Consider the following 27,699-nt stretch of genomic DNA (forward strand, 5'->3'; position numbering starts at 1 on the left):
TGTCGCCAAACAGAGCCCAGATAAGTAGAAAAAAGAATAGGTTAAGTTAAGTTAATTGGAGATCATAGCGTCGGCTATTAGTACCTCCAGGAGAAAGTACATTTTAAATAAAGGAAAATAGCGTCGGCTATAAGTAGTACTGATTATGGCCTCAGCGTAATATTCTTGAATAAGCTTTTTACCTGAGTTAATATTTTTTGATAAACTTTTAAAATGATTTAATATTATGAAAAATATTTTAACATTTTGATAATTTTTTTTATACTATACTGTGATGGACCGCCTGGCACCCCGACCGGGTACCTCCGTCAATCGCTGCTTCCTAGTACTAACGAGTACCATCAGCACTGCACTGAAACACCATAACTACTGCAAACCCCACGAACCGCCGCAGCTTGGTTGGGATCTCGCCGTCTCCTACCCACCCTGGACCTATGACCAGGATCCAGCTTCCAGTGGGTAGACCTCTCTTAGTCCAGAGAGTGTAGCAGGAACAAGCTCTTACAAGAGCTTAGTGATTATACTCAGGGGAGTATAGTGATTATAGCCATCCCACAGAGTGTAGTTCTCCAATCCCCCAAACATGAGCTGAAACTTCATGAAGGTGCAAGATGATCTGATCTTTAATGGTTCAGGTTGGCTTTTATACAATTCTCCAGGTCAGAGGAACACCCCCTGGACCTGATGGGGCACAGGAACACAAAGGACAGAAACCAATCAGAACAAACATACAGTCTGTGACACGCCCATGTACAGCACACAATCCCTCCCCTCTGCTTGGGAGATAATTGAGTAAAGTCCTGTAAGTAACTCAATTATCTCCATGCAGAAAAAACACATTTTCACGAAGTTCAGAAAGTACCCCACAACATAACATCCCCAGATAGCCCGGATCTGGGTGAACAACATGTCCACCCAGATCAGAGCAGGGGTTCAAAAGTTTCATGGAAGTCTCTTTTTGACCTTCCGCAAGCATGGCTTCATGCCCAAAACAGTTCCAGAGAAATCAGTGCTAACAGTCGGTCAAGTTCGGTGGTCTTTTACAGGTTTCCCTGCAGTTGGTCTGTGGGCAGGAGGCTGGCAAACAGGCCCCTCTAAAAACTTGTGGCAAACTCACCGAAAAAGGGGAGATTGTCACTTATACATTTTTAAAATGTTAATATTTCGGCAAAATCATTTCAAACGTTTATCCAAAAATCAAGGCCTATGTTGCTTGGGGAGTCCTTCTTAAGTTATAAGTTTCATTGAAAGAATTTGATTTTTTTTGTTCCTGTACCCGAATGCTCTCCTCTCTCTCTCTGCAGATACTGTGCACATAAACATGTGGTGCTGGTGGTTGGGGTGGGGTTTCATGTCAATAATTACAAAATTCCAAATGAGTTTCAGCTAGGGCAGCTGCTGAATTAAGGAAAGCCTTTGAGTGGTTTGTGAGATGTACAAATTCCACAGATCACTCTTCTTCAATTCACAGTATAGGTGGTAGTCACTGCAGGTGCTTTTTTTCTTTTGTCTTCTCTCTTTGGTATTTTACACATTTCCTTCCTTATCTTTATTGCTCCTGAAAAGGTCTGAGTGGGATGAACAAACCAGGAAGTGACAAGACAAATGAATGTCTTGGAATGTTGGAAAAAGCTGTTAAATGAAAGGTTTCGTTATATATCTGTTCTTTAACCAAGACGCAATTATTAAATGACTGCAACATGTTGTTTGCTGAAGTTTGAACTGTCAGGAAAAGTACATTTCAAATTGTAAACCAGAAAAGGTGAGCTGAAAGGAGAGCTGATTAGGAGAATTTTTCTAATTCAGCTCATTCGCTTTGAATTCCTGACAATTTACAATTTGGTGACCGACCCTCCCACTTTGATATGTAAAAAGAATCCGGGAGTTTTAATATCGTGTTTATTTATTACTATGTTTAACTAATATGTATTTGTGAGATGTGAAAAAGAAAACGTAATTTAGGAATTCACATTTCTTTACCCTGTAACAGGGGGCGCCCTGTCAATCATTGTTATAAGCTCTGTGCATTGTACCAATCGGTCAGTATTGAGAAAGCACACAGAGAAGAAATTAAACAGTTTCTATTTCTCCTCCTCATTTGCAATATGTGCCCTGGCCGTGCCTTGTCTAAACTGAATTAAGTCATTTGCTAGATCTTCAATATAAATTTGAAAGAAAACTAAGCATCTTCAATTGCGATTTTCAATATTTTATTTCATGGTGTAATTTCCCCCTACTCCAAACACCATGACCACTTCAGTGATTTGGATTCTGTGTGCGATGCGTTGTTCTCTGGCAGCGTCATCAGGGCATCATTAGCCGAAACAAGAGTTCCGCGCTGGTTAATTGAATTCTGGGCAAATTTGCCATATATTGTCAGCATGTACAGCATGCTGGCGACAGACAGCCAAGGACAGCGCAGCCTCCTCCTCCATGACGCCCTGGAACTCTCTCAACCCATCCTCTGGCAGATAGGAGGAGTGACGTCAACTGAGAAAGATTGTGCTAAGGGGAGATCTTGGCCTCGGCGCTACAATAGAGGTAAGTGTATGTTGTTTGTTTCTGTTTGTTTTTCTTTAACTTTGACCTGGGGAGGCAGCACAGCAAGGGTTCCCAGCAAAACCAGGGCATTTGGTTGGAGTGGCCCTTTTAGTCAATACATGTGTGAAGGGCCAGAAAATGCATTCTTGGGCTGAAGCCCCGGGTCTTTTTGCCACCTAACAATGCTCCTGTGTGCAATAACAGGAACTGTTGGCTGAGGACATCATCAATTTATTGACTCCTTTGCCCATTTTTATTCTCTTACATTTGCCCTCAAGGGGGGAAACCGGCAATACAATGTGTCATTCGGTGTCTCTCATTAGACTAACACTAGTTTTTTTTATTTTTAAGTATAATTTAACGAATGTCTTCTTATGAATAAATAAGGATAATCCACGTGTGCAGATCTGACCTTGTTTACTTTCATTACCAGACAATGCCCAAGGGCCAAGAGCAGAAACCACCAGAAAGCCTCGGGAGGTGATTCCATCCCAGGGCAGGTGCACAGTACCATCTAAAGGGAGTCATTGCATTGCAGGTCACTCGGTCACATCCATTTTGTTTCTGCTTAGTAATATTTTGTTACGCACGTTTTACTCAGTAGTTTATGCCAGTAGAACACAGTACAAGCGGATAAACAGCAAATAAGAATGGACCATCAATTTTTCGAATGTAACTATTTTTTCCTTGCAGAAGGCATATGGCATATGGCATATGGCTTTCGTGGTTGAATATTTATCTCTTCAAAAGTCACCTCTGTCTTGGTCCTAAGCCAGTGGCCCAAACTTCTGCTATCGACATGGCAGAATACTCCCCAAGTCATGCTTGCAGAGCCACCAGTCAGTGTTGGTAAAGGTTCCAAGAAACCACACTACTCACTGGGAATAATATGCCAATGCAAAAACCCTACTGCAGGATCTGTCAAGAAGCATGTCGTGTGCAGTTAATGGGACACTGTAGGCACGGTAACGGCATCATCTCATTGAAGTGGTTATAGTGTCTGCAGTCCCCTGGCGCCATCCTTCTTTTCAGAATTAAACTGTTTTTTAATGTTTTAATGCTAAACTAGAACCTCCAGTAGCCTCTCCCCTCTGTGCTGCTTGTACTAATGGGTGGCTATGATTGGCTGAGAGTGTCAGCTGATTGCATTCAGCCTATCACAGCACCCGTTAATGGTATAAATCGATATTACTAGATGGAAGTGTGTTATCTCTGCCTTAGCCACACCTCCAGTGGGGGCCGGACTGTGAGACACAACAGACTCTGATTACATGCATTTTAAGAAGTTACCTAGTGAGCAAAGTGCTGGATGGGAGTGAACTTGTTTTTTTTCTTGCATCTTGTAGAAGCACATGTTGAAGAGTTTCTAGGAAAAGCTTGGAGGAGGAGGAGGATGTGGATTATGAAGAAGGAGATAAGCCGTATCCCATGTCCTTCAATCCCGTGGGGTGCTGTTAATTGTTATAGCTGTTAACCACTTCATCCAATGAGTCAGTAATTAGATCAGACTGAGTTAATTAGCTTAGTTCCAGCGGTACGGAATCCATGCTGCTCTCCGGATAAAATATAAAAAAAATGTCATTCCCAGACGTGATATGAAGTTAAAATGACTTACACCCAGCCAATTACCTGCTGGCACATTTATTACTCTAAGTAGGTCACTGTTGTAATTTGCGATAGTGATTTTATTCCGCATCATTCACATGGACGGAACCTTTCTCGCTAGTTATTGTGTAGTTGATATTATCTATAGCACAATGACAAACACAAACGTGAAGTAAAATCAATATTTATTTCGAGAATTTCGTTGTGCATCCACTGCTTTTTTTCCATCAAGCTAAATCCAGGTAAAAAAATGGATGATTGCAAGAACATGATGCCAAATTTACCAGTACAAAATGACCAATTCAAAGTTTTAAAGTTGTTATGGTGCCTGGCGTCTGTATGTGCAGTGTTTTCACTATAAAAGGCTGCATGCATGTAACTCCACCCCAGCAGTGTCACTGGGGTGTCATAAGTCAACCAGGAACTAGAGTTGAAGGGTAGCTGATGTCAATTTTGTGTAAATTGAATTGCACAGAATTGCATTCAGTGACTGCACGTGGTCAGATGATGCTATCAGCCAATGAATCTTCTGCGACTCTGCAACCCTGCATGTCCTCAGACCACCAGGGACCATTGAAGCCCAGCAGACCTGGGTAAGGGGCAAACCATTGTTAAACAGTTTGCTTCATTACTGGGGACCAGGACAAAATGCCCCTGGCATCATAACCACTACAGAGGACTGTATAGATTATCACGCTTGGACTAACCCCTTAAAGTAACACTCCGAGCACCATAACCACTACAACCACGACAATGCTGGATTGTGATGGATGAATACTCTTACCAAAATATTTTTATGTTTACAGGGTTCAACTAAACTTATCTCCATTAACAGCAATTTCGCACCATGTGTTCTTCAGTTTTTAAAAGGAATGTCCAAGCACCATAACCACTACAGCCCACAGTAAGAACTCACAAAATGTTAGTTTGGTTTGGCAAATTCCCTGGTTCCTGTCAGGTACCCATTGCTTTATCCTTCACACCCAGTAGATGGAACCCAGATCATTTGTCAAACCATACTAAAACTGAAATTCAAAGTAAATTAAAAATAAATTTCAAATTCAGGCCAAATTAACCAAATTGTGAAAATGATCTAAATGAGTCAAGTTTTCTTCTGAATTCAGAGAGATTTTTACTGTCCTTGTGCTGTCATTGTACAAATCCACAAATCCAACACTCACAGACTCACCCAGGCTAATCAATAACATGTGTAAAAATAAAGAGCAATGCAGTGATATTCAAAGTAGAGATCCAAAACCCTCCAATGCTACAAACGAACCCAGAAACAGGCTCAGGGGGAGAGTAGGGAAAATAAAGAGAAAGCAGATGGTATGGATATCATGATTTTCCGACTAGGGACCCTGTAGCACAGTGAGTAGGGGATATGTTTTCACATGAAGTCAAATTTTAAACATTATTTCTGACCAATCTGCTCCTTCACAGCCGAGTTATTCCCACTGCTGCAAACTGGGCAGGAATGCTGTCGGTTTTTCCCTGAAACTCATGAAATGAGGTCTTTATTCTAGAAATCACCAGTTTGACGAATGAAGGTGTTATTGATCCTCTGCCCTGGGGGAGGGGAGGTGATATTAGGGTCCTATAGTCAGAAGGAACTCCTATCATTTCAGCCAGCCTGACAGTAATGTGGATTGGGATCAGTGGCTGAGGATAGTGCGAGCTGTGTCCATGGTTATGTCTGCCTCAGGATGATAGGAGTTATAAGCGATACACATTCCCTGCTGCGCCCTGGCCTGACTGAGGATGATAGGTGTGAGAGCTGTGGTTATGCCAGTCCCAGTATGATAGGCCTGACCTGGCTGAGGATGATAGGTATGGGAGCTGTGGTTATGCCTGTCCCAGTGTGATAGACCAGGCCTGGCTGAGGATGATAGGTGTGAGAGCTGTGGTTATGCCAGTCCCAGTATGATAGGCCTGGCCTGGCTGAGGATGATAGGTGTGGGAGCTGTGGTTATGCCTGTCCCAGTATGATAGGCCTGCCTGGGGATGATAGGTGTGAGAGCTGTGTTTATGCCCCAGTATGATAGGCCAGGCCTGGCTGAGGATGATAGGTGTGAGAGCTGTGGTTATGTCCCAGTATGATAGGCCAGGCCTGGCTGAGGATGATAGGTGTGGTAGCTGTGGTTATGCCTGCCCCAGTATCATAGGCCTGGCTGAGGATGATAGGTGTGGGAGCTGTAGATATGCCTGCCCCAATATGATAGGCCTGGCTGAGGATGATAGGTGTGAGAGCTGTGGTTATGTCCCAGTATGGTTGGCCAGGCCTCGCTGAGGATGATAGGTGTGAGAGCTGTGGGGTTATGCCCCAGTATGATAGGCCAGGCCTGGCTGAGGATGATAGGTGTGGGAGCTGTGGTTATGTCCCAGTATGATAGGCTTGGCCTGGCTGAGGATGATAGGTGTGAGAGCTGTGGGGTTATGTCCCAGTATGATAGGCCAGGCCTGGCTGAGGATGATAGGTGTGAGAGCTGTGGTTATGCCTGCCCCAGTATTATAAGCCAGGCCTGGCTGAGGATGATAGGTGTGAGAGCTGTGGTTATGTCCCAGTATGATAGGCCAGGCCTGGCTGAGGATGATAGGTGTGGGAGCTGTGGTTATGCCAGTCCCAGTATGATAGGCCAGGCCTGGCTGAGGATGATAGGTGTGAGAGCTGTGGGGTTATGTCCCAGTATGATAGGCCAGGCCTGGCTGAGGATGATAGGTGTGGGAGCTGTGGTTATGCCAGTCCCAGTATGTTAGGCCAGGCCTGGCTGAGGATGATAGGTGTGGGAGCTGTGGTTATGCCAGTCCCAGTATGATAGGCCAGGCCTGGCTGAGGATGATAGGTGTGGGAGCTGTGGTTATGCCAGTCCCAGTATGTTAGGCCAGGCCTGGCTGAGGATGATAGGTGTGAGAGCTGTGGTTATGCCTGCCCCAGTATGATAGGCCAGGCCTGGCTGAGGATGATAGGTGTGGGAGCTGTGGTTATGCCAGTCCCAGTATGATAGGCCAGGCCTGGCTGAGGATGATAGGTGTGGGAGCTGTGGTTATGCCAGTCCCAGTATGATAGGCCAGGCCTGGCTGAGGATAATAGGTGTGAGAGCTGTGGTTATGCCTGCCCCAGTATGATAGGCCAGGCCTGGCTGAGGATGATAGGTGTGGGAGCTGTGGTTATGCCAGTCCCAGTATGATAGGCCAGGCCTGGCTGAGGATGATAAGTGTGGGAGCTGTGGTTATGCCAGTCCCAGTATGATAGGCCAGGCCTGGCTGAGGATGATAGGTGTGGGAGCTGTGGTTATGCCAGTCCCAGTATGATAGGCCAGGCCTGGCTGAGGATGATAGGTGTGGGAGCTGTGGTTATGCCAGTCCCAGTATGATAGGCCAGGCCTGGCTGAGGATGATAGGTGTGGGAGCTGTGGTTATGCCAGTCCCAGTATGATAGGCCAGGCCTGGCTGAGGATGATAGGTGTGGGAGCTGCTCTGCCAGGATCCCCATTCCTTCCTTTCACCGAAATCAAACTGCAGGTCTCGTGCGCTCTGACCAATCAGCGGCCAGGTGAGGTGAGTTTCCGCCAATCAGGTGAGGCCTGGGGCAGGCACATTGTGACGTCACGGCAGAGTTCCCCATTCGAACGTTCGGCGAGCTGAGTGATACTTTGTGTCCGGAGCCATGGCGCTGACCGGGGGGCCCGTCCCCAGCACCCAGGGGCTCCCCCCCAGCACCCAGGGGCTCCCCCGAGCCTTCCTGCACAGCCTGCGGACCCTGTTCGACATCCTGGATGACCGGCGGCGGGGGGCGGTGCACATCACGGAGATAGAGAGCCGCTGGCAGGGGGCAGAGACCCGGGAGCTCCCCCCCGGGGTGCTGCACTGTCTGCGGAAGGTGGCGCCCCCCGACGGCTACCTGACCTTCGACCGCTTCGTCCTCGGACTCCGAACCTCAATGCTCAATAGCCACAACCGGGAGAACTGCCAGGCGGGGGCCCCCAGGGGACCGTGCAAGCACCCCGGCGGCAAACCTGCCCCTCTGGGGGTCCGATACATGAACGGGGTCCGGGAGAACCCCCCGCAGTGTGAGAGCTCGGCCGCCGCCTACCGGGGAACCCCGGGACTGAGTCACGGTAATGGGGGGATCAGGCTCGGATTGTGGGGGGATAATGATAGTATGGTGCACAGGGGTTAGGAGGGGGGTGCACAGGGGTTAGGAGGGGGGTGCACAGGGGTTAGGAGGGGGGTGCACAGGGGTTCGGGGGGTGCGCAGGAGCAGCTGTATGTTTTCAGGGATTATCACCGTTTGCAAATATTTCAGGGTTTCCATTTATTGTTGTTGCTTGTTGGGATGATTTGCAGACAGTTAACCTGCAACAAAATGTTTGTTTTTTGTTTTTCTCTTGTGTAACTTACCCCACATGCTCACTGACCACCTGTGTATATCCTTCACTTCTGTCAATATTGTGTAATTCCAGCAGCACCTAACCACATCAATCTCATGTTAAACCTGCAATACACATTGGGTCACATTGACTGGGGAAACTGGAATTAGGGTTCTGTTTGGGGAAATAATTCTAAATAAAACGGTGGAATAGAAACCATCCACTCTGCAGTTGGTGCAATAAATATCGTTTGGAACTGACATATGAATGTCTGCAGATTGATTTCTGAAATTGTAAAATGTCGATCTAGAATTAGAGCCTCAATCCTGACACATCTGATGTTTGTATATTGCCAATGCCATATCAGCCCCTGGCTACTCAGACAGTGAATGACCTCCCAGGGCTATTGTATAAAGTGTGAATTGGTAAGAAGTCACAGTGACTATTTAAATGTCAGGCTATAGTGAAAACAAACTGACTTATGGGTTCTCCAGTTTGCCCTGAAACTTGAAATTCACTCTCAATTTCAGACAATTCTCGCTTTTTCATAAATAAATCTAAAGAACTAGTAGCTAGTTTTGACCAAGCGGTGTTTCTTTCAAACCATCCATTTTTGCAGCATTATAAAGAAAGTGTATGGTGGGTGTGAGTCTGTCAGTGAGGGGGCTTAGGACTGGTGTGTTTTTTTGGAGACTGAACATACCAACTCTCTCTGCACAGTGTACTGTAAAGTGTGTTAATTGTATTTTCTTGTTAATGTTAATTTGTATACAATCAATAGAACAACTCGTGGTTGGGTTTCCAGCTATGAAGGGGTTAGTTCTGAATTCCATGTCTAGGGTGGTCTCTGCAAACACCACCTATTTGTTAAAGCCTTGGCTTCTTTCACTGCTGCCTGGTGTTACTTGTAGCCCCCAACCCCCTCTAGTTAACCCTATTATAGGACTTACTACTTAATCTGACTTTTTGGCACACACACAGACCCCCTGATCTTCCAATTACGCCCTTTTAATGGCATTATAGTTGACTAGATATTAAAGTAATTACAATAGTGGCGCTCTCTTTAATTAAAGCGAAATGTTCCTTTGGAAATCACGTCACTGAATAAAACATTAAAAATAACTTAACTTGTGTTAACCTTTTAACATGCTCTGTTTTTGTTTCAAATGTATACTAGATATATCAAATTATCATATCCCAATAGTCATCTCCAGTGTTGCTAGACTACAACTCCCATAATTCTTCGCTAGCCTGAATCTGCCAGGGAAATGTGGGAGATGTATGCTAAAGGACCGGAGTACCAATGGAGGAGATCTTTGAATTACAAGGTTGACTAGTAAAGGCCAAGCACCGAGGCTGGAAGGTCAATCCCAGGGTTTTGGGCAGTGATATCTGTGTGTACTGGGAGCTCGAAGGACATTTAGGGGTTTAGACTCTGAGAGGAGAGCTTGTTTTGTCTTTTGTGGTTCTTAATCATTCTGAAAAAAAATATTTCTTCCACCCTGGAAAGATGGACGAAGTATTTTTCTGTTTATCCATAATATCACATGTGTAGACCTTAACTCCCGATTTGTACAGAGGTTTGTAAACCAATCATAGAACTGCAGTGAATCGAAAAACAAATAGGAATATTTAGGCTGAAACATTAAAACTATGGCTAGTGCAGTGTTGGAGACTTTTTTTTATTTGTAATTCCTCCTGTTTTGACTACATTTTGCATCATGGTAAATTTAGTTCAGAAACATGTAAGGTTCCAAGATTAGTGATCACTGTTGAAACCATCTTTTTCTGGGGACCGTCTCATCATCCTGCCCGCAGAGAAAAGGCAGTGTTTACATTACTGCATAGGGACACCTGTAGTGGCGGTCACGCAGACGGTCACTAGAGGTGCTTCCTGGGCAGCACTGACCTTCAGCGTCTACACACTTTGGATACCCTGAACTTTCCTCATAGTAATGCATTTCCACGAGGAGATGCTGATTTGTGCAGTGTGGCCTTTTCCTGCGCATGCATGATAGCCTCCTAATGCTTTCCTATTGAAAAGGATTGGTTGGGTTGAGATAATAAAGGATATGGGGCAGGGGCAGGGCCAGCTATGGTGAACCCGTGTGTTGTTGGATAATAGGTGAGTTTTATTACATTTTTAGAGTTCCGGGGGGGGGGGTCAGAGTGGCCTAAATGGCGATTAGTACTATAGTCACCGCAATACACGTCTTTATCCCAGTCACTATAGTGATAGTGTTTCTTTAATATATCTAAAATTGGGTATCGGGATTCTTTTCTCTCTCTTTGTATTCTAATTGTCTGGTGTGTAATCCAATGTACGCATGTACTTATCCTCTATTCATTTCCTGGACTAATAGTGTGAGCAATGGGATTTGCTAGATTTAATATTCTGGAGATATGCAAGGCTTTTCCCTGCGGGTAACAGAATGGTTACACTGAGCAGGTTTGGTTCTTGTGTGCCCTCCTTTACATTCATAATTTGTTTCTATATATTTAAAACAAAACCAAGATTTTTATTAAAAAAAATGAACACAAGTTCTAGGTGATTATAAATGTTTTATTCGGGGGTGCAAAATAACAGAAGTTACCATGTTTACAGCTATACATCCCAGCCAGTCTGACGCCATCACGCCAATGGATGGAGACAGAAACGTCTTACAGGGAACAAAAACATAATCGAAACGTTGTTGTGTTGTTTATTTATTTATTTATATATATATATAATTTACAGTTTATGAAAAGGGTTTCACTCTGCAATAGTTTCTATATTCCATGGGATACCACCCGCCATGTAAAAACGTTATCAAAGTCTGTTTGTACAAGGTGGAATGAGAGAGAGATTGAGTTTTATGGGTGAATATTTCTAAAGAAAGACGAGTTTATTCACTTGACAGAGAATTGTCAACTGATGTGTGCAGGAGACACAATTTTATACCAAATTAGGAGATCTGCAATGATTTCATTCTATTTTTTTTACCAGTTAGAAATTCCATAGTCCATTGCTGAAGGTTCCCAGTGCAGGGATTGTCCTTGATGTCACCAGAGAGGTGGCTTCTCCAGAACATTCAGGGTTAATCTGACTAATCATGTTAAATGGGATGCTATCCTTCCCTGCCGGCCAGGCTCCTATAACACTTCTTTGCTGTTTGTTCTTTATAATCTTGCTTTGGTGGGACAAGAGTTTACAAGAAGAGTCTTGTTTGTTTTCTTTAAACCTCTTAACTGTGAAACGCAAGAATGCCCTTTTAATAAACAGACTAGTTATATGGGATGTGTTTAAAACCACACGCCCTGCGTCCTTTGGACTTCTATAGCATCTGTGACGAGCCTTATCGATTTTCATAAAATAGTCTGTACCAGCCAGCTCTGCCCTGGGACTTAAAGGGACATTCGACTTCCCAAATTCAAAATAAATAAAATCACTCTTTAGTAGATAAGCTCCCAGTGAAAACATACAGGCATTTAATTATGCTGTAAAAAAAAATTAAGCCCTGCGCTCAAACTCCTACTACTTTTGAGAGGCAGCAATGACTACAGTATCGTAAGGTATTACTGGTGACTGCAGGTAAAATATCTACCTGAGCAAGTCCAGAGCAGGATTGTTGCATCATACCGTCTTAGTGTAAGAGAGATGTCTGGGAGAAGCAGGCTTGTTAAAGCAATATAACCGCCCCTGAGAACAAGGGTAAATAGCAGGTAAGGGAGTGTACAGAATAATCAATGTGTATCTGTCACACCGGCTGCTGATAATGTGCTTTGTGTGAGCGTTATTCAGCATGTTTAAAGAGGAAACCGTCGCCTATTCAATTTTATCAAAACCTAATGGCCAAATGAAAGTTCGTTAATAGTTTTCTTCATTTTTACTATCCTGTTTCTTTTATTTTCATTTGAAAGCTTTGTTCGGCAAAGTATATATATTGGTACGCTTGCAGTGCTGTACGTCTAGTGGGTTTGTTCTGTTGTGCGAGCTTGGGGCATCCTAGGACAGCAAAGTTACTGCGACAGGGAAGTTGAGCAGAGGAAGTTTTGTTTTTGTTGTTTGTTTGTTTTTTTTAATCTTTTTTGCCTTAACTGCATCTTTATCCCAGTAAAAGGATAAAGAAACAAGCGACTGTCACTTTTCTTAAAGTTCCTCTTTAAAATACAGTGCAACATATTTCTCCCCAAATAATCAGGTTCTGCAGCGCTTGAGGATTAGGTCTGATTGAATAAGTTGTGCAGAGAGTGTCCTCTTCATAACAACTGATTCTGGATATAAAGCAATCTGTTAATCGGCTGTTACCATGTCGATATTTATCGACGTGTTCAGATTTGAAAAGTCTTGCAATATTTTTAACCCAATATGGGTGGAGGCAATTGTTCCGGTTTAGCATCAAACAAAACCTATGTGCGCTATGTGTTGCACAGTAATTTAAAGAGTTACTTCAACCCTTGTTGTCTAGACTTGTTAAAGGGACACTATAGTCACCCAGACCACTTCTGGGTGCCAGGCCCCTCAGGTTGTAACTCTTCAGATGCAAATATAGCAGTTTTAGAGAAACTGTTATGTTTACATTTGGGGTTAATCCAGCCACTAGAGGTGCATCTGCGACACTGGAGGCACATTTTGCCTCCATATCGCAGAGCGTCCATAGGAGAGCATTGAGAAATGCTTTCCTATGGACACTTTGAATGCGTGCGCGACACTTGCCGCACATTCTGCTCCTGTGACGTTGGACGGGGGAGCTGACGTTGGAGGAGAGGTCACCGGCGCTGGAATAAGATAAGCTGCTGAATGGGTTTTAACCTCCTTCAGTGCCACGGGAGGGGGACCCTGAGGGTGGGGGCACTCTCTGGGCACTATAGTGTCAGGAAAACCGCTTTGTTTTTCTGACACTATAGGGATCCTTTAATCAAATTCAAATGCCCTCTAGGCGTTATTCACTAGGTGTGCTCGGCCGCCCCCCCCTTCCGATTTGCAATAAAACAATATAAAAGTTACCTGGAAACTAGCGCCGTGCAAAGCTCTCCATGCTGATCTCCACACCCCATGTGACCACTGCTTTCCTCACAAGTTCCAATCAAACGCATTTGATTGGACTGTTTCACCGAATCTGAGCGCGTGCTATGAAAAAATCTATAGCAAGAATGCATTAAAGAAATCTTTGCGACAGTCCCAAACTTAGGTGTTGCTCGGAGAAGATATATGCTGTTTGTGGGTGTTGGGAATTCATTAAAGGACCACTGTCTCAATGGAGTGGTCACGGTGCAGGTCTCTGTACCTCTTAACACTGCAATGTCAAACCTTGCAAGGTCAAATCCACCTAAACGAGGAGCATCGTGGAGGAGGCCATGACTTCGCGCACATGGGAAGAGGTAAGTAGTGCCAAGTGAGTCTTGACGCTGGAAAAAGGTTAGTAAAACTAATTTGGTAAACATTTATTGGAAAAGGAGGACAGGGACACTAAAGCATTTGTATTCCTAACACTTTAGTATTTCTTTAAATAATTGTACTTCAATATTTTGTATCCTTGATAATTCACTTACAGTTTAGATTAAAATTTTGATTTTGGGGCTGAATCAAAATTATGAAGGATGTTCATAATATTAAGAATCCCATATAAGGTTAGAAGTTAATATATTTAAAATGGACCTATCACTTTTTTAAATTTACCTGGAATTGCTCCCGTCCGTATACATTGAATACCCGATCTATCCGAACGATACATGGTGTATTCAATTTAAAATTTTAAGATTTACTCATTTTTCCTCTGTTTTAGTGTAGCTTTGTGGGGGTAACACGTACCTGTCCTTGGCTCGGCCTGTGCTCCCTCCAAAGTCTCATTTGATTTACCCTGCTTGGGACACATCCCCAAACAGGGCAAATCTCGTCAGTGATGTCGAGCAGCATTGTTGCTTCTTCCATTGCTCCGTGGTCCAGTTTTGATGCTTACATCCCCATTGATGGCACTTTCACCGGTGGACAGAGGTCATCTTGAGCACTTTGAACGTTCTGTGGCCACACAGCCCCATACGCTGGAAACTACAATGCACTGTGTTCTGATACCTTTCTACCATGACAAGCATTACGTTTTTCGACAATATGAGCTACAGTATCTCTTCTGTGTGACCAGACAGGATAACATTTGTTCCCTAAGTGCATTAATGAGCCTTGGGCACCCATTAACCTCACGCCGGTTGTCCTTCCTTGCACCACTTTGGTAGGTACCAAACACTGCATACCGAATGCACGCCACAAGACTTGGAGATGCTCTGACCCAGTCATCCAGCCATCACTATTTGGCCCTTGTTCTAGTCACTCATATACATTATACATGAAATACAAGAACTGACTGTTCACCTGCTGCCTAATATATCCCACCCCTTGACTGGGTCCATTGTCTCGATATAATCAATGTTATTCACTTCACCTGGCACTGGTTTAATGTTGTGTATGAATATTGAATAAACAGTGGAAACTCAACCTGTTTTATGAAATGTTCTGCTGTCTTTTAAATTTTTATATAAAAAATGTCAGATGACATGATGATACTGTTTAGTTAAAGCACGGCCAGGGCACACATTGCAAATGAAGAAGAGAAACGGTGTAATTTCTCCTCCACACTGTCTACTCTCTATGTTGACTGCCAGGAGTAATGGACTGAGCTTATAACAAATAGTAACAGGGCGCGAAGATAGAGCTGTGCAGGTTTTATTTATCACACCTCAAAAATACACATTTGTTTAATATACGGTAGGTAGAAGTAAACCGAATATAAATAATTCTGAGAATTCCGTTCCTCTTTACGGTTAGAATAAAATGTTAGACTAGATTTATCACTTGCTCCCTGACGAAGGTGCAATGGCGCTGCACCGCAATGTGCTGAAGTACGCCGGGAGACAGAGGCACTGGTGTAAAAATTATTAGGGATTGAACCCCTTGGTTAGGTAGGTCCCAGGAATCTTACCTGGAGACTGAGATATAGGTGTTGACCTTTTTTAAGGACTAGGATCCTGTGACTCTGTCCCAGGTTTATACCTGAAGACCGACGTGTCTTGTAGGTTGCAGATTGTTTTCCTTGTGACTGAGGTACCAATCTGATACATCCCGTCCCAACCTCCTTTTTCACATGGACATTTAAAGCCAGTGAGCTTTGGACCTATATAGGGTATAAGTGTTTTTATTTTTTATTTATAATTATTCTCTTGAGAAGACTAATCACATGGGTTTAATTAGATACCACAAAGGGATTAGTACTATAACTCACATCCCAGCTGGGCGGAGGTCTTCCTATTTAATATTATACTAAAGACACTAGGCCACATTTGTTTTCTGTGATATCCAAGTGGCCATTTTTAAAGGCACTGTATGGAGTCAGGACATAAACAGGTATTTTTGACCCTGAAGTGTTAACAACACTATTTGACTCCCCCCCGCATCCCATAAATCTAGTAAGAACTCTCCTTATTACCAGCACCACGTGGGTCTGCTTGCATTGGTCCGTCCACGATCTGCCTCCTTGGCTGAACTCAAAATTGATCTCAGCCAATCACAATGCTTTTCCCTTCCTCCGAGAGATGCATTGAATCATAGTGTCTCCATGCAGAGCGTCATATTGGGAGGGATTGGAGTGTATAATCATGGGATTTTTTGTATATTTTTTCTATCTCGCGTATCCTAATTTTACACTAGATTCTCCGACCCTGCACACACATAGTCTGACTATCTTTCTATATATTCATTTTAACGAAGGGTTATGCCCTGTTCCAGTTTTAGTGCTGACTGGACATACCGGTACTTACTTTTTAGTATTTTCACTTAGGTTAGATTTATTAATAACCCTATGTTTAAATAAATCTATATTTATTTTTTCCCCGGGTTATACTTTCTCCTTCCTGCTGTGTTCTGAGTATTGTACAGAGAGCAGTCCGTTTATCTTTTATACTAAAGGGCGATCTACATTACAAGTCAGCAAAGAGGAATAAATTAACTTTTGATGCAATTTCTTGAAAGTTAATTTTGTGTCCATTCCCCTTTAATCATCGGAATTCTCTCTCTGTATTTGTCTTTGGGGGTTCACTTGCAATGTCATGATTAATGATGGATTCACTTTAATGCCAGACCAGATTATGACAGACGGTCTGTTTTCTATTACTGGGGTTTATCGGCCAAATCTTTGCGGTTTATAAAGGAGTGTCTGGGATTGAGAACTAGATCGAATTTGGGGTCAGGAGTTGACACTCCCTCCGTTACTGTGTTTTGATGGTTCAGATGTCGTGCTTAGCGAGCCCTCAATAATCTGCTGCTTACTTTAGCTAAGAATGTCAACAAATGGACTTTTTTAGTGGCATCTTGTAAATTCTCCTTTCTTTGTTTCTTTTCCTGGCAGGAGGGGAAGTGAAGCCCATGTGTCGATCGCACAGCGAGACCACCAGCGAGGGCCTGGTAGACCAGTGCCGGCATCAGCGTAGCCGAGGGGAGCACCGAAGGCACACCATCACCAACGGGGTGGATTATAGCATGGTGAGTGCGGCACAGGTCTGGCACACTGCCCTGGGGTAATGGGCTTCTCAAATGGCTTAATCATGAGATCATTTCTTTTCATGGACGGATAGTTTTATAAACACGCTCTACATCTTGTGCTAAGGTTTTGCAGATCTGCTCCGTGGTGGTGGTGGTAGTGGTGTTTTTTTTTATTTTATTTTTTTCTGAAAGAAATTTTTTTATTAAATAGTTTCGTTAACATTGACAGTCTCCTGGCACAGACAAGTCAAACAACCATTTCATCTGCGCTGAATAGTGGCTATAAAAAGCTTGTCTGTCTGGGCCCCAGGTTCTGCGGGTTACATTCTAACCTTGAAAAAGGGGCTAATATGACCCACCTGAATCAAACAAACAAGGATGTGTTACTTTCTTTTGTATCTAGACATCTGAGAGACCTTTAGCATTGTGATACGCATATGGCAGTAAGATTTTTATTGTAAAGCGCTGCGGAATAAGCTGACTGGCACTATATAAATACTAATAATCTTGACTTTCCCTATTTCTCCTCATTCTCCTCTATCAGTTTATTGCTGTATTTTTCATGCTTTGCTGAATCCAGCCCCCCCGCCCCCCCAGGGAATGTGAGCTGTGTGCAGGCAGTGGGCATGGTGCATAAACAAGTAGCTGTATTTGCCTTTGAAAAGTGTCCTTTGCATGCAGATAGCTCATCCGTATGCATCACAAGCTGCCGGCTGCAGGTCTGGTCTGCAGGTGGTCCCCATGGAAGGAACGGAGTGCTGGGGGCTGGGTATTTACTGAAGACGTGCTTTTATAGAAGGAAAAACATGTCCGCTCCATGGAATGTAACCCGACGCTTATCAAATATATTATCATTGTTGGAGGAAAAAATAGGAAACTTAAAATATAAAAAAAATTATCCAGAGAAGAAATTCATTATGTACATCCGAGCAGCTTGCAGGCAAGGGGTTAAAGCAGAGATGATGAAAAGGGTAGACCTTGAACTTTTATAGAACTATAGAACTTAAAGTTCCTCAACGATGTGCCAGTCTTAATGCTCCATAACCGGTAAAGAATCACGGGGTTCTTAGTTCTGCAGCGGACGGGTATCTGACATTTGGCTGACCCTGGCTTAACGTATAGGACAAAAGTCCGTTCCTGACAAAATAACTGATACTCCGGTTGTGAGGTCTATAGAGCAGGGGTAGAGAGCTGTCAGAAAATTAAGGGAGATGTAGCCCACATCTGGAGTGCCAAAGGCGGTTTAATTCCGGTATAGCCTCCAATTCCTTGCATCCTTCTATAGGACACTGTGCTGTTAACAGAAAGCTATTCCCTCTCTACATTCCCGTCCTGTCCACCCCTTCTATCGTCCCATATCCCTGCTCCCTTTTTCCTCAAAGCTTCTGGAAAGACATCTCTTTACCCACATGTCTCACTTCCTCCATTCCTCCCTCTCCTTTCATAATACCTCTTATCATTTGCTCTCAAGTACCCCCTGACCCAACAACCTCAGCCTAAGCCCCCTCAACTCAGGAGGAACCTTAATTCTATTGACTTCCAGCAGCTGTCAGCTGATATTGATTCACAACTGCTATCCATCCCTTCCCTCTCCTGTCCCTCACTGGCAATCTCCACATATAACACTACCCTCACCTCTGCCTTGAACGCTGCAGCCCTGCTCAAACAAGCACCTTGAGGAGGAGTGTAGTGGATGTAGTAGTACAATCATGATATCTCCGCAGGTAGTCCTAGTCAGAATACAGGTAACATAATCCCTTTTTCCCAATGACTGGATGACACACAGTTTGGGAGTCAACTGAGCTTTTATTGCACCACAATCGTTTATATAAAAGTCCCCATGCAAGGGGTTTCCTTAATAGTATTTTAGGGGTTTTTGCCCTTGTGGACTCTGTGGAAAAACTTACCATGCAATAATATCTCCCATCATGCTTTTCTGTACTGGAGAGATAATTGCGTAAGAGTACACCTTTAATTACATTCTCTCCGTACAGAAAAGTATGCAATATAACATAAAAATACATAACTCACTAAATATACATCTGAACTTCCCTAAAGACCCTTCATTGAATGGCTGGGATCTGAGTGCACAATATGGCGAAATACCGCTCAGATCCGTTCGTTAGAACAGAAAAAGCCATTCAAATGAAGTTATGGACCGGTCAGCCACGAGGCGCGAGCCCCAAAATAGTTCCAGGTATTTGGCTACTTTTACTGGTCTCCTTTCGGGAGTTCCTGTGAACGAACAAATGAACCAATCCATACATTTACTGGATAGTGTAGTATAATTCGTTTGTGGGGTTGATTTTACCGAATGCCGCTCTCTTTCGTCGAAAGGATCTGTCCATACGAACGGCATGGAAGTCCAGCGGTCTTCGCGAGGTCTAGTAGCCGGTTTTGGTTCCATGCACTTGACGACCAAACACCACTGGGCGTTCGCGAGCAAAGATGGCCACCGCCACGTGTTCGGTTATACGAACGGCGGCCACCGATCACATCAATAGAGTTTTGTGGTTTATACAATGTTGCCAGTGGTTAATTGGAGACACACAACTACCTTGTGTGTTCTCCCATTTGGCAGTTTATTCGTTTCACGAACAATGTGTCTCAATCTTGTTAGTGAAACTGGCATACGAAGGTCTATGGACTTTGCGTGAAAAGTTATACGAATGACCCCAGTCTTTTAGATGAAACAGTGGCTAGTTTTGCCACAAGGACACTCCCCCATCCATGGCCTACTAAATTACCACGCTACCTGAAAAGATGCTCCCGTTGTGCTGAACGCTCCTGGAGGAAGTCTTGCACCCAGTCAGACTTTCTCCATTATAGATTCATATTGTGTTCATAGAACGCAGTCCTTGCCCTCACCAAACAGTCATACTTTTCCTCTCTAATTAGTTCATTCTCCTGCAATCCCAGGTGTCTCTTTGACACCTTTAACTCTCTTCTTCACACTGCTGTGGCCACCCCCCCAAACTAACCTTACAGCTGATAGCTTTGCATGCTACTTTACCGGCAAGATTGAATGGCAAGGTGGGGAGAATTCTTTCCTTAGCTGTTCACTTTCTAAACCACACGTTGATTATGCCTTTCCTACCCTTCAGACTTTCTCCCTGGCTACTGAACAGGAAGTGGCTGCACTGCTCCTTTTCTCTCGCCACACCACTTGCCCGTTCGATCCTGTCCCATCTTACTTCATCAGATCTCTCTCCCCTTGTCTTGTGCCTTTATTAACACACATCTTCAACTGCTCTCTCTCTTCAGGTGTTGTCTCTGCTGACCTTAAACATGCCACTGTAGTACCTATCCTGAAAAAAAATATCTCTTGACCTGTCCTCCCCCTCTATGGTCCCATATCCCTGCTCCCTTTTTCCTCAAACCTTCTGGAAAGACTTGTCTTTACCCGCATGTCTCACTTCCCCCATTCCAACTCTCTCCTTGAACTTCTTCAAGCTGGCTAGCGCCCTCTCCACTCTGAGACTGCTCTCATCAATGTTACCTAATGACCTAATCGCAGCTAAATCCAAAGGCCACTACTCCATACTAATTCTTCTTGACCTCTCTGCTGCCTTTGACAACGTTGATCATGCTCTCCTTCAAAATCTTCAATCACTCGGTCTCTGTGATTCTGTCCTCTCGTGGTTTTCCTCTTATCTCTCCCAAGGCTCATTCAGTGTCTCCTTTTCTAATGATACCTCCTCCCCTTGTCTTGTCTCGGTTGGTCCTTGGTCCCCTTCTATTTTCGCTTTATACTGCCTCTCTTGGCAAACTTAGTACATCATTTGGATTCCACTACCACCTGTACGCTGATGACACCCAGATATACCACCCCTACTCTGCCGTCCTGCAACGTGTCACTGCTAGCCTTTCTTCCATCTCTGACTGGATGTCCTCCCGCTTTCTGAAACTCAATTATCTCAATGGTCTTCCTAAAAGCGGTATTGCCCCGCTACAGTCTGTAATGAATGCTGTCGCCAGACTGATTTTCCTCTCTATTCTGTCCTGTCACACATCACCTCTCTCAGTCCTTACATTGGTTTCCTGTATCCTATAGAAGTCAATTCCTAGTGCTAACTCATACCTATCAAGCATTGAACAATTCTAGCCCCTCTTATATCTTTTCACAGATCCATAGGTATGCCCTTTCTCGGTCTCTCCGCTCTGCCCGTTACCTTCTCCTGTCCGCTGCTCGCACTCATACGGCCAACTCGAGCTTGCAGGACTTCTCTCGGGCGGCTCCCTTCCTATGGAATAGCCTGCCTACCGCCATCAGACTCTCCCCTAGTCTTCAATCATTTAAGTGCCTTAAAACCCATCTCTTTAGGAAAGCTTATGGCCTCCCAGAGTAACCTCTACCTTACATACCTGTCTCTTGCTCTCTCCTCCAGTTCTGATTCACTCCCACCTTATTTGATTGCTATTTCATGCCCTAATGTGTTTTTATACCCCACCTCCTATAGACTGTAAGCTTGTTTGAGCAGGGTTCCCTTCAACCTATCGTTTCTGTAAGTTTTCTTGTAATTGTCCTATTTATAGATAAATCCCCCCTCTCATAATATTGTAAAGTGCTACCGAATCTGTTGGCGCTATATAAATGGCAATAATAATAATAGTAATAATTATTGATCGCACGGCTGTTTTATGCTGTCATCGCTAATTAAGCATGTTCCTCCCAGGCTGGTATAAGGTCTTAATTTAATTGGTTCTTGTGGGAGTTAGAAAATGTTTTTAAAAATACTGCAGAGTTGATTTGTGAAGCAGGCGAGACACTAATGCATTAAACAGATGTCCCCTTCAAAGGTGTCTCCACCATGACCTTAACTGTATGAGTAGTCCTAATGTTCTCCAATCCTTTTGGTCAAAGATGCTCTGCCCAGACAGACAGAAGGGGGTCTCAGGCAATAAGCCAATGTTTTGTGCATTTAAAACCAATACAAATAGTATTATTTCAAAATTATTCTACGGTAAGTTTGAGGTTGGCTGTTGGACTTTTAACATTTTATACAGATTATCCTTGTCCTGATTACCAGTAGTTATCTTGTCTTCCAGCTGAAAAAAATGAAGGAATTGGAGCAAGATAAGGACTTTCTGATTCAGGGTCTGGAGATGGTGGAACGAGCTCGTGAATGGTACCACCAGCAAATCCACACTGTACAGGAGCAACAGAGAAACCTTGGAAAGACCCGAACGGTATGCCTAAATGAAGACTTTTCCAAGAAGGACTTTATACATGTCTGAGGGTTGGGTATTTTTTTTTTTTTTAATCTAAAAAGAGTTCATCAGGGTAATTTCCAAACCTGAAGAATGCTTTTTATATATTACAGCTTCTACTTGTGGCAGCAGAGATGGTAGGTGGAAGGATAGTAAATATGCCATATTTCTGGGTGGTGAAGGAGTGATGAGCGTTCCTACCTTGACCCAGAAAGCTGTAACTGGTGGATAAGCCCATGGGGCCATGATATAGTTCTGTTTGGGTTAATGTGCATTTCCAAGAAGCATCTGTGGGGTGGAGTGGAGTCTCAATAAGGGACTGCCGTTGGGGCAGAAGTAGGCATAATGCTGCCTTATTGAGACCTTTCTTGAGATGTGGTGGCAGGAAGTCGTTTGATAAGGTGTAGGCTATATCCCTAGTAAGATGTGGTAAGTTTCGTTTCCTTGCAGGATTATATTTGTGATGGTGTCCATGGATCTCCATTCTCATTGCTCCCTAAACTACAGGAAGTTAATCGTTGCCTGAGTGACCTCATCGCTCCTGGAAAGGTAAGCCAGTAACTGTTCTCCCACCTCAGCCCTACGCGTCAAATTCCACAGCAGCACAGCCAGTTATCTGGTTTAGGGCAAAGGGACAAAAAAAACTACTCCCGCCCCGTTCATTGTAATGAGTGAGTGTACTCTAGGGAAACTTATTTTAATTTTTTTTCAACACACCCTCTTAAACTACTAAAAGCGTAGATCACCGAGGTTTGTGTTTTTTTTTGTTTTTTTTTGTTTGTTTTGTTTTTTTATAATAACTGTCCTGTATGATACAATTTGTCCTTAACAAATTGAAACATTTAGGCATGATCAGCTAATTAGGAAAATAGTGGACTTTTTTTTAAGTCTGAATGTTGCAATTCAGTGTGTAGGGGAGAAACACTGTGGCTTATGAGAGGGTTAGCTGATCTAATCTAAAACAATACGCATCCAGACTCTGGGATTGTAAGGCTGCGTGTGAGCTTCCAGTCTTTTTCTTTGCCATACCATCACCAACGAGTGAGAGAGGTAGTAATAACCAATATAAATTCAATGTATTTGACAGGTTTGCCATCAATATGCTGTATTTGTGCATGCTCAAATCGTAACGTTTTGGGGAAAAAAACATTTTGCAGAATGCTGCACCATAAGCCGGCCTTCCCAGCCGCTCTGTCACACTCCAGAAACAGACTTCCTTATCAGCGTATGTACACAGCTCAGCCACTGACAGACATAATCTACCAAACACATTAATGTTGTATTGGTTCCCAGAGTCTCCCTTTAAAGGGACACTATAGTCACCCGAACAACTTTAGCTTAATGAAGCAGTTTTGGTTTATGGAACATGCCCCTGCAGCCTCACTGCTCAATCCTCTGCCATTTAGGAGTTAAATCCCTTTGTTTATGAACCCTAGTCACACCTCCCTGCATGTGACTTGCACAGCCTTCCATAAACACTTCCTGCAAAGAGAGCCCTATTTAGGCTTTCTTTATTGCAAGTTATGTTTAATTACGATTGTCTTATCCCCTGCTATGTTAATAGCTTGCTAGACCCTGCAAGAGCCTCCTGTATGTGATTAAAGTTCAATTTAGAGATTGAGATACGATTATTTAAGGTAAATTACATCTGTTTGAAAGTGAAACCAGTTTTTTTTCCATGCAGGCTCTGTCAATCATAGCCAGGGGAGGTGTGGCTAGGGCTGCATAAACAGAAACAAAGTGATTTAACTCCTAAATGACAGTGAATTGAGCAGTGAAATTGCAGGGGAATGATCTATACACTAAAACTGCTTTATTTAGCTAAAGTAATTCAGGTGACTATAGTGTTCCTTTTAAGTAACATTTAAACTGTACGACAAACTTTGCTGACAAGAACTGACCTAATCAGAGGATGATGCTAGGACGCAGGTTGTAATTAGGCTGGGTGGTTGTTGGTTGGGATTAAACACTTTTTTTAAATGAAAGGTTTGGAATGAGTGATTTAAAAAGACCAGTATTTGAGGCATAAATGTTTGCCTTTCCTTGCTGATCACCTTAGTAGGACATACATTGCCTCCTTATCTAGCAAATTCCATGTGCACTGCTACTAACAGATTTATTAAAAAAATATAAAGAGAAATAATTTTTTTTAAATAGCATTTAATAGAAAACATGTGCTCTTTCTCCCAAATGAAAACCTCCTCTGGTGTGTTGCAACGCTCGGTCACACTCTAGATGGCGCCATCCCATCACATTCTATATGGCTATTTATTAATAAATCAGGGATTGGCCAGAAGGGAATTTCCAATTTGATGTCGAAATAACCATGTGTGGATCAAGAATTGGATCATTTTTTTCAATTTGATTATTTTTTGGGGATAAAAGTTGGAGATTCCCTCGTTGATATACAGTTTAATGAATAAACACTCTTAAAGCAACATGTTGTTCTGAAAAGCTGCTATCCCACTCGTGTCCAGCAGATGGAGACTCTTAAACTCTATTTCCAAATTAAGACTGCACATCTTTCACCCTAGTGAGAGAAACTATTTGATTATGTATTCCAAATATATTAGCTCCCACATATGAGCAGTATAAGACTGCGCAACTTTCTGCCTTTTTCCCCACTCAGTATTTATGGCTTTTCACAGTTGTGTAGTTATTTTTCTTATTGACATTTGTATAGCGCCAACTTATTCTGCAGCGCTGTACAATATTCTAAATGGGGAAATTTAACGATAAATGAGACCATAACAAAATGTTACGGGAACATTAGGCTTATGAGGACCCTGCTTGAACGTACGTACAATCCGTTCTTTCTTTCTGTCCTGTAGGCCGGTACGGTGTACCTCTCAGTTCCTGGTGGCCAACCGGTGCCTCTGGATACCGTAGTAAGGCAACAAACTATCAACATGTTGAAGGAGCAGAACCGACTTCTGACAAAGGTACATAATCAGCTCATTGTTTTCTACAAGTAGTAATATCATGGTTTGGCTCTGGGTTGGTTTCATTTAGTGCCACCAAATTGTCATGACACTTTGTGATGTGGTTGAAAATATCATTCCAATTTTACTGGGGTTTTTAAGACGAAATCTTTGGCTGGATTCTAAAAAGTCTTTGTTTTTCTGGGATTTTTAAATGGTTACTCCAAGCACCATGACCATTTCCGTGATCAGAAGTGGTTATGGTACCTGGAATGTGTATGAAATATGTTTCTGTATAAAATGCTGCACATACATACGGGATCTCATTAGACGCGTTTGCACAGAGCTCAGGTTGCTGAAACCGTGTGGTCTGCAGAGTTTGCTCTTAGTTGGCCAGTCTGCATGATTGGCACATGGCCTCTAGTGAATCCACTCCATGCTGACCCACTGCCTTCCCAGGCGCATCACTGGCCCACCTTCTTTTACCGCGCCCACTGACTCTTTACAAGACGCTGGTGCTGAGGGGTTATAGATCTGGTTGAGAGATGAAAGCGAGTAATTTGCATAGGGTATGTGCATAAATGCATGCTGGCCGTTTCTCACCAGGTACAGGACACAGGGAGGTCAGACTGCTTTTTAGTGTTTTCTATTGATAAGATTCTGTAATTAGACCCGGTATCGGCACCAGGCCCAATGGGCTCTTAATTCCGTCCTGGTGATGTCTCTGATATCTGCAAATTCATTGAATCAAAACACATTAAAGGCTCAATGTATCTTTACTGATTGATGTATTGCAGCCTGTGTTCTTTGTTAGTGATGTGTATTCTTTTCTTTTTATTTGGTTTGTCCTCGTGTCCTACCCCCCCACACTTTATTTATTTTATTTTATTTTATTTTATTTATTTATTTAAGCTCGAATTAGAATACAGACTGACCCCAGTGTCTCCCTTCCTCTCTCCCAATCTCTGCATTCCAGGAGGTGTCGGATAAGAGCGACCGAATCACGCAGCTAGAGCAGGAGAAATCGGCTTTAATAAAACAGTTGTTTGAAGCGAAGGCTCGAAATAACCCAGACACCAGCCCCATGGACTCTACTTTTATTTAGCCGATTCAGGACCATCTCTGCTTTGGGGAGGAACTATTTTTTTTGCACATTTTGACCAGAGCCTGTGCCCTGTGCTGTATGGGGTGGAAGTATGCTTAGTGCACCTGCTGCGTAATACAGCTTCCACCAAAACAAAAACATTTAAAAAAAAAAAAAAATAAAATACGGATACAGGACTCCTTGTTTTTAGAATCCTTTCAATCTGCTGCTTTTTCTCTCACTGGTACGCACTCATCGATAATTAAAGGTACTCTCCGTACGCTGACTAGCAATGTGTACACAATGAATTACTACCTAGAGCTATGTGTCCCTCTAGTTTTATCCCTTTAATTACCAGGCAGTTTATTGCAATAATGTGGACTGTTGGCGCCTCCTGGTGGCAATTTGTTAATATTAGCATAGAGGTTTATTCACTAAACTGGGATTTGTGGAGATTTATCAAGGAAATCTGAGACTTTAAAATAGCTACACTACAAAAATCTATTTGAAATTTTCAGTTACTTTGGTCTAAATCTTGTTTTGGCAATTGATTTGTCAATGGTTAAAATTTCCCGTTTAGTGAATAAATCCCCTTTAGTGTAATGTATGTAAATAGTCTTTTGACACCCAACACTCCATGTCCCAGCTTCAAGCTGGGCTGCGGGAGGCCGAAAGGTGTTTGTATGTGTTAACACTTGGTGAAAATGACCTCATCAATTAGTCTATTATGTATAATATGTCTCTAAAATGTTATCATGTCCTGTTTACAAGCCCATATGGTTAAGAAATAGGTTTGCCATTTTTTGGGGTCTTTCTTTTCTTTTTTTTCTTAACTGTTTGGTTGCTGATACTTCTCTCACTCCATCGAACCTGGAATTCATTTTGCTGCTTTGAATGCAACCGTTCTGACAAAATCATGAACTGTTTAACTCCTTGACACTGAAAGTGTGTGAGGATGTGGGATTTTCTTTTTTTTTTTTTTTTGAGGGGGGAGGAGGGGATTAAAATTTAAAGGCTATCCTTTATATATTATCTATATTGTCTGTCTCTGATGTGTCAGAGTTACATGAAGAATATTCACACGTTTCTGACCTATTTGTGACATGGCTTGTTTATATCACGCTGATATCCAACCTGACTGCGGTGAGCCAATAACGTGACTATTATCACAGGCAAAGGATTCTGGGAGTTAGTCATCGCCAACCATCATACGTATGATTGGTAGGAAGCAGCTATCCATTCAGTTTAATGTCCAATGGAATAGATTTTTCCCAGAAGGCTTAATCTCTGTTTACACCCATTTCACTGCTTTTATTTTGTCAACTTTGGGCTAAACTTTTAAACCCACTTTGACTTCACCGAGAACTCCTGATAATGACCTGTTTAGTTAATCAGCCTGTTAAAGGAACGCTATAGCATTAGGATAACATGCTCGAGTGTTCTATAACTTATTTATGA

General features: G+C 43.0%; 1 protein-coding gene across 1 annotated transcript; it reads left to right on the forward strand.

Moving 5' to 3' along the window:
- The first annotated feature begins 7,786 nt into the window (after window positions 1–7,786).
- Window positions 7,787–26,383, forward strand: SAPCD2 (suppressor APC domain containing 2). The gene is made up of 6 exons (XM_063431729.1): window positions 7,787–8,264; window positions 16,892–17,025; window positions 22,075–22,215; window positions 22,687–22,785; window positions 25,068–25,178; window positions 26,134–26,383. Exons 1-6 carry the CDS (start codon window positions 7,814–7,816, stop codon window positions 26,260–26,262), a joined length of 1,065 nt encoding a protein of 354 aa, XP_063287799.1. The 5' UTR covers window positions 7,787–7,813; the 3' UTR covers window positions 26,263–26,383.
- The last annotated feature ends 1,316 nt before the right edge of the window (window positions 26,384–27,699 follow it).

This window comes from Pelobates fuscus, chromosome 9, assembly GCF_036172605.1.
Source record: "Pelobates fuscus isolate aPelFus1 chromosome 9, aPelFus1.pri, whole genome shotgun sequence".
Lineage (NCBI taxonomy): Eukaryota > Metazoa > Chordata > Amphibia > Anura > Pelobatidae > Pelobates > Pelobates fuscus.

Bases quoted from the DNA above. Each gene is read 5' to 3' on its own strand.
- SAPCD2 (XM_063431729.1), top strand. From the start codon at position 7,814: ATGGCGCTGACCGGGGGGCCCGTCCCCAGCACCCAGGGGCTCCCCCCC. The intron at 22,216-22,686 runs GTATGCCTAAAT...GTTTCCTTGCAG, and splicing joins ACCTTGGAAAGACCCGAACG to GATTATATTTGTGATGGTGT. The intron at 25,179-26,133 runs GTACATAATCAG...TCTGCATTCCAG, and splicing joins AGAACCGACTTCTGACAAAG to GAGGTGTCGGATAAGAGCGA.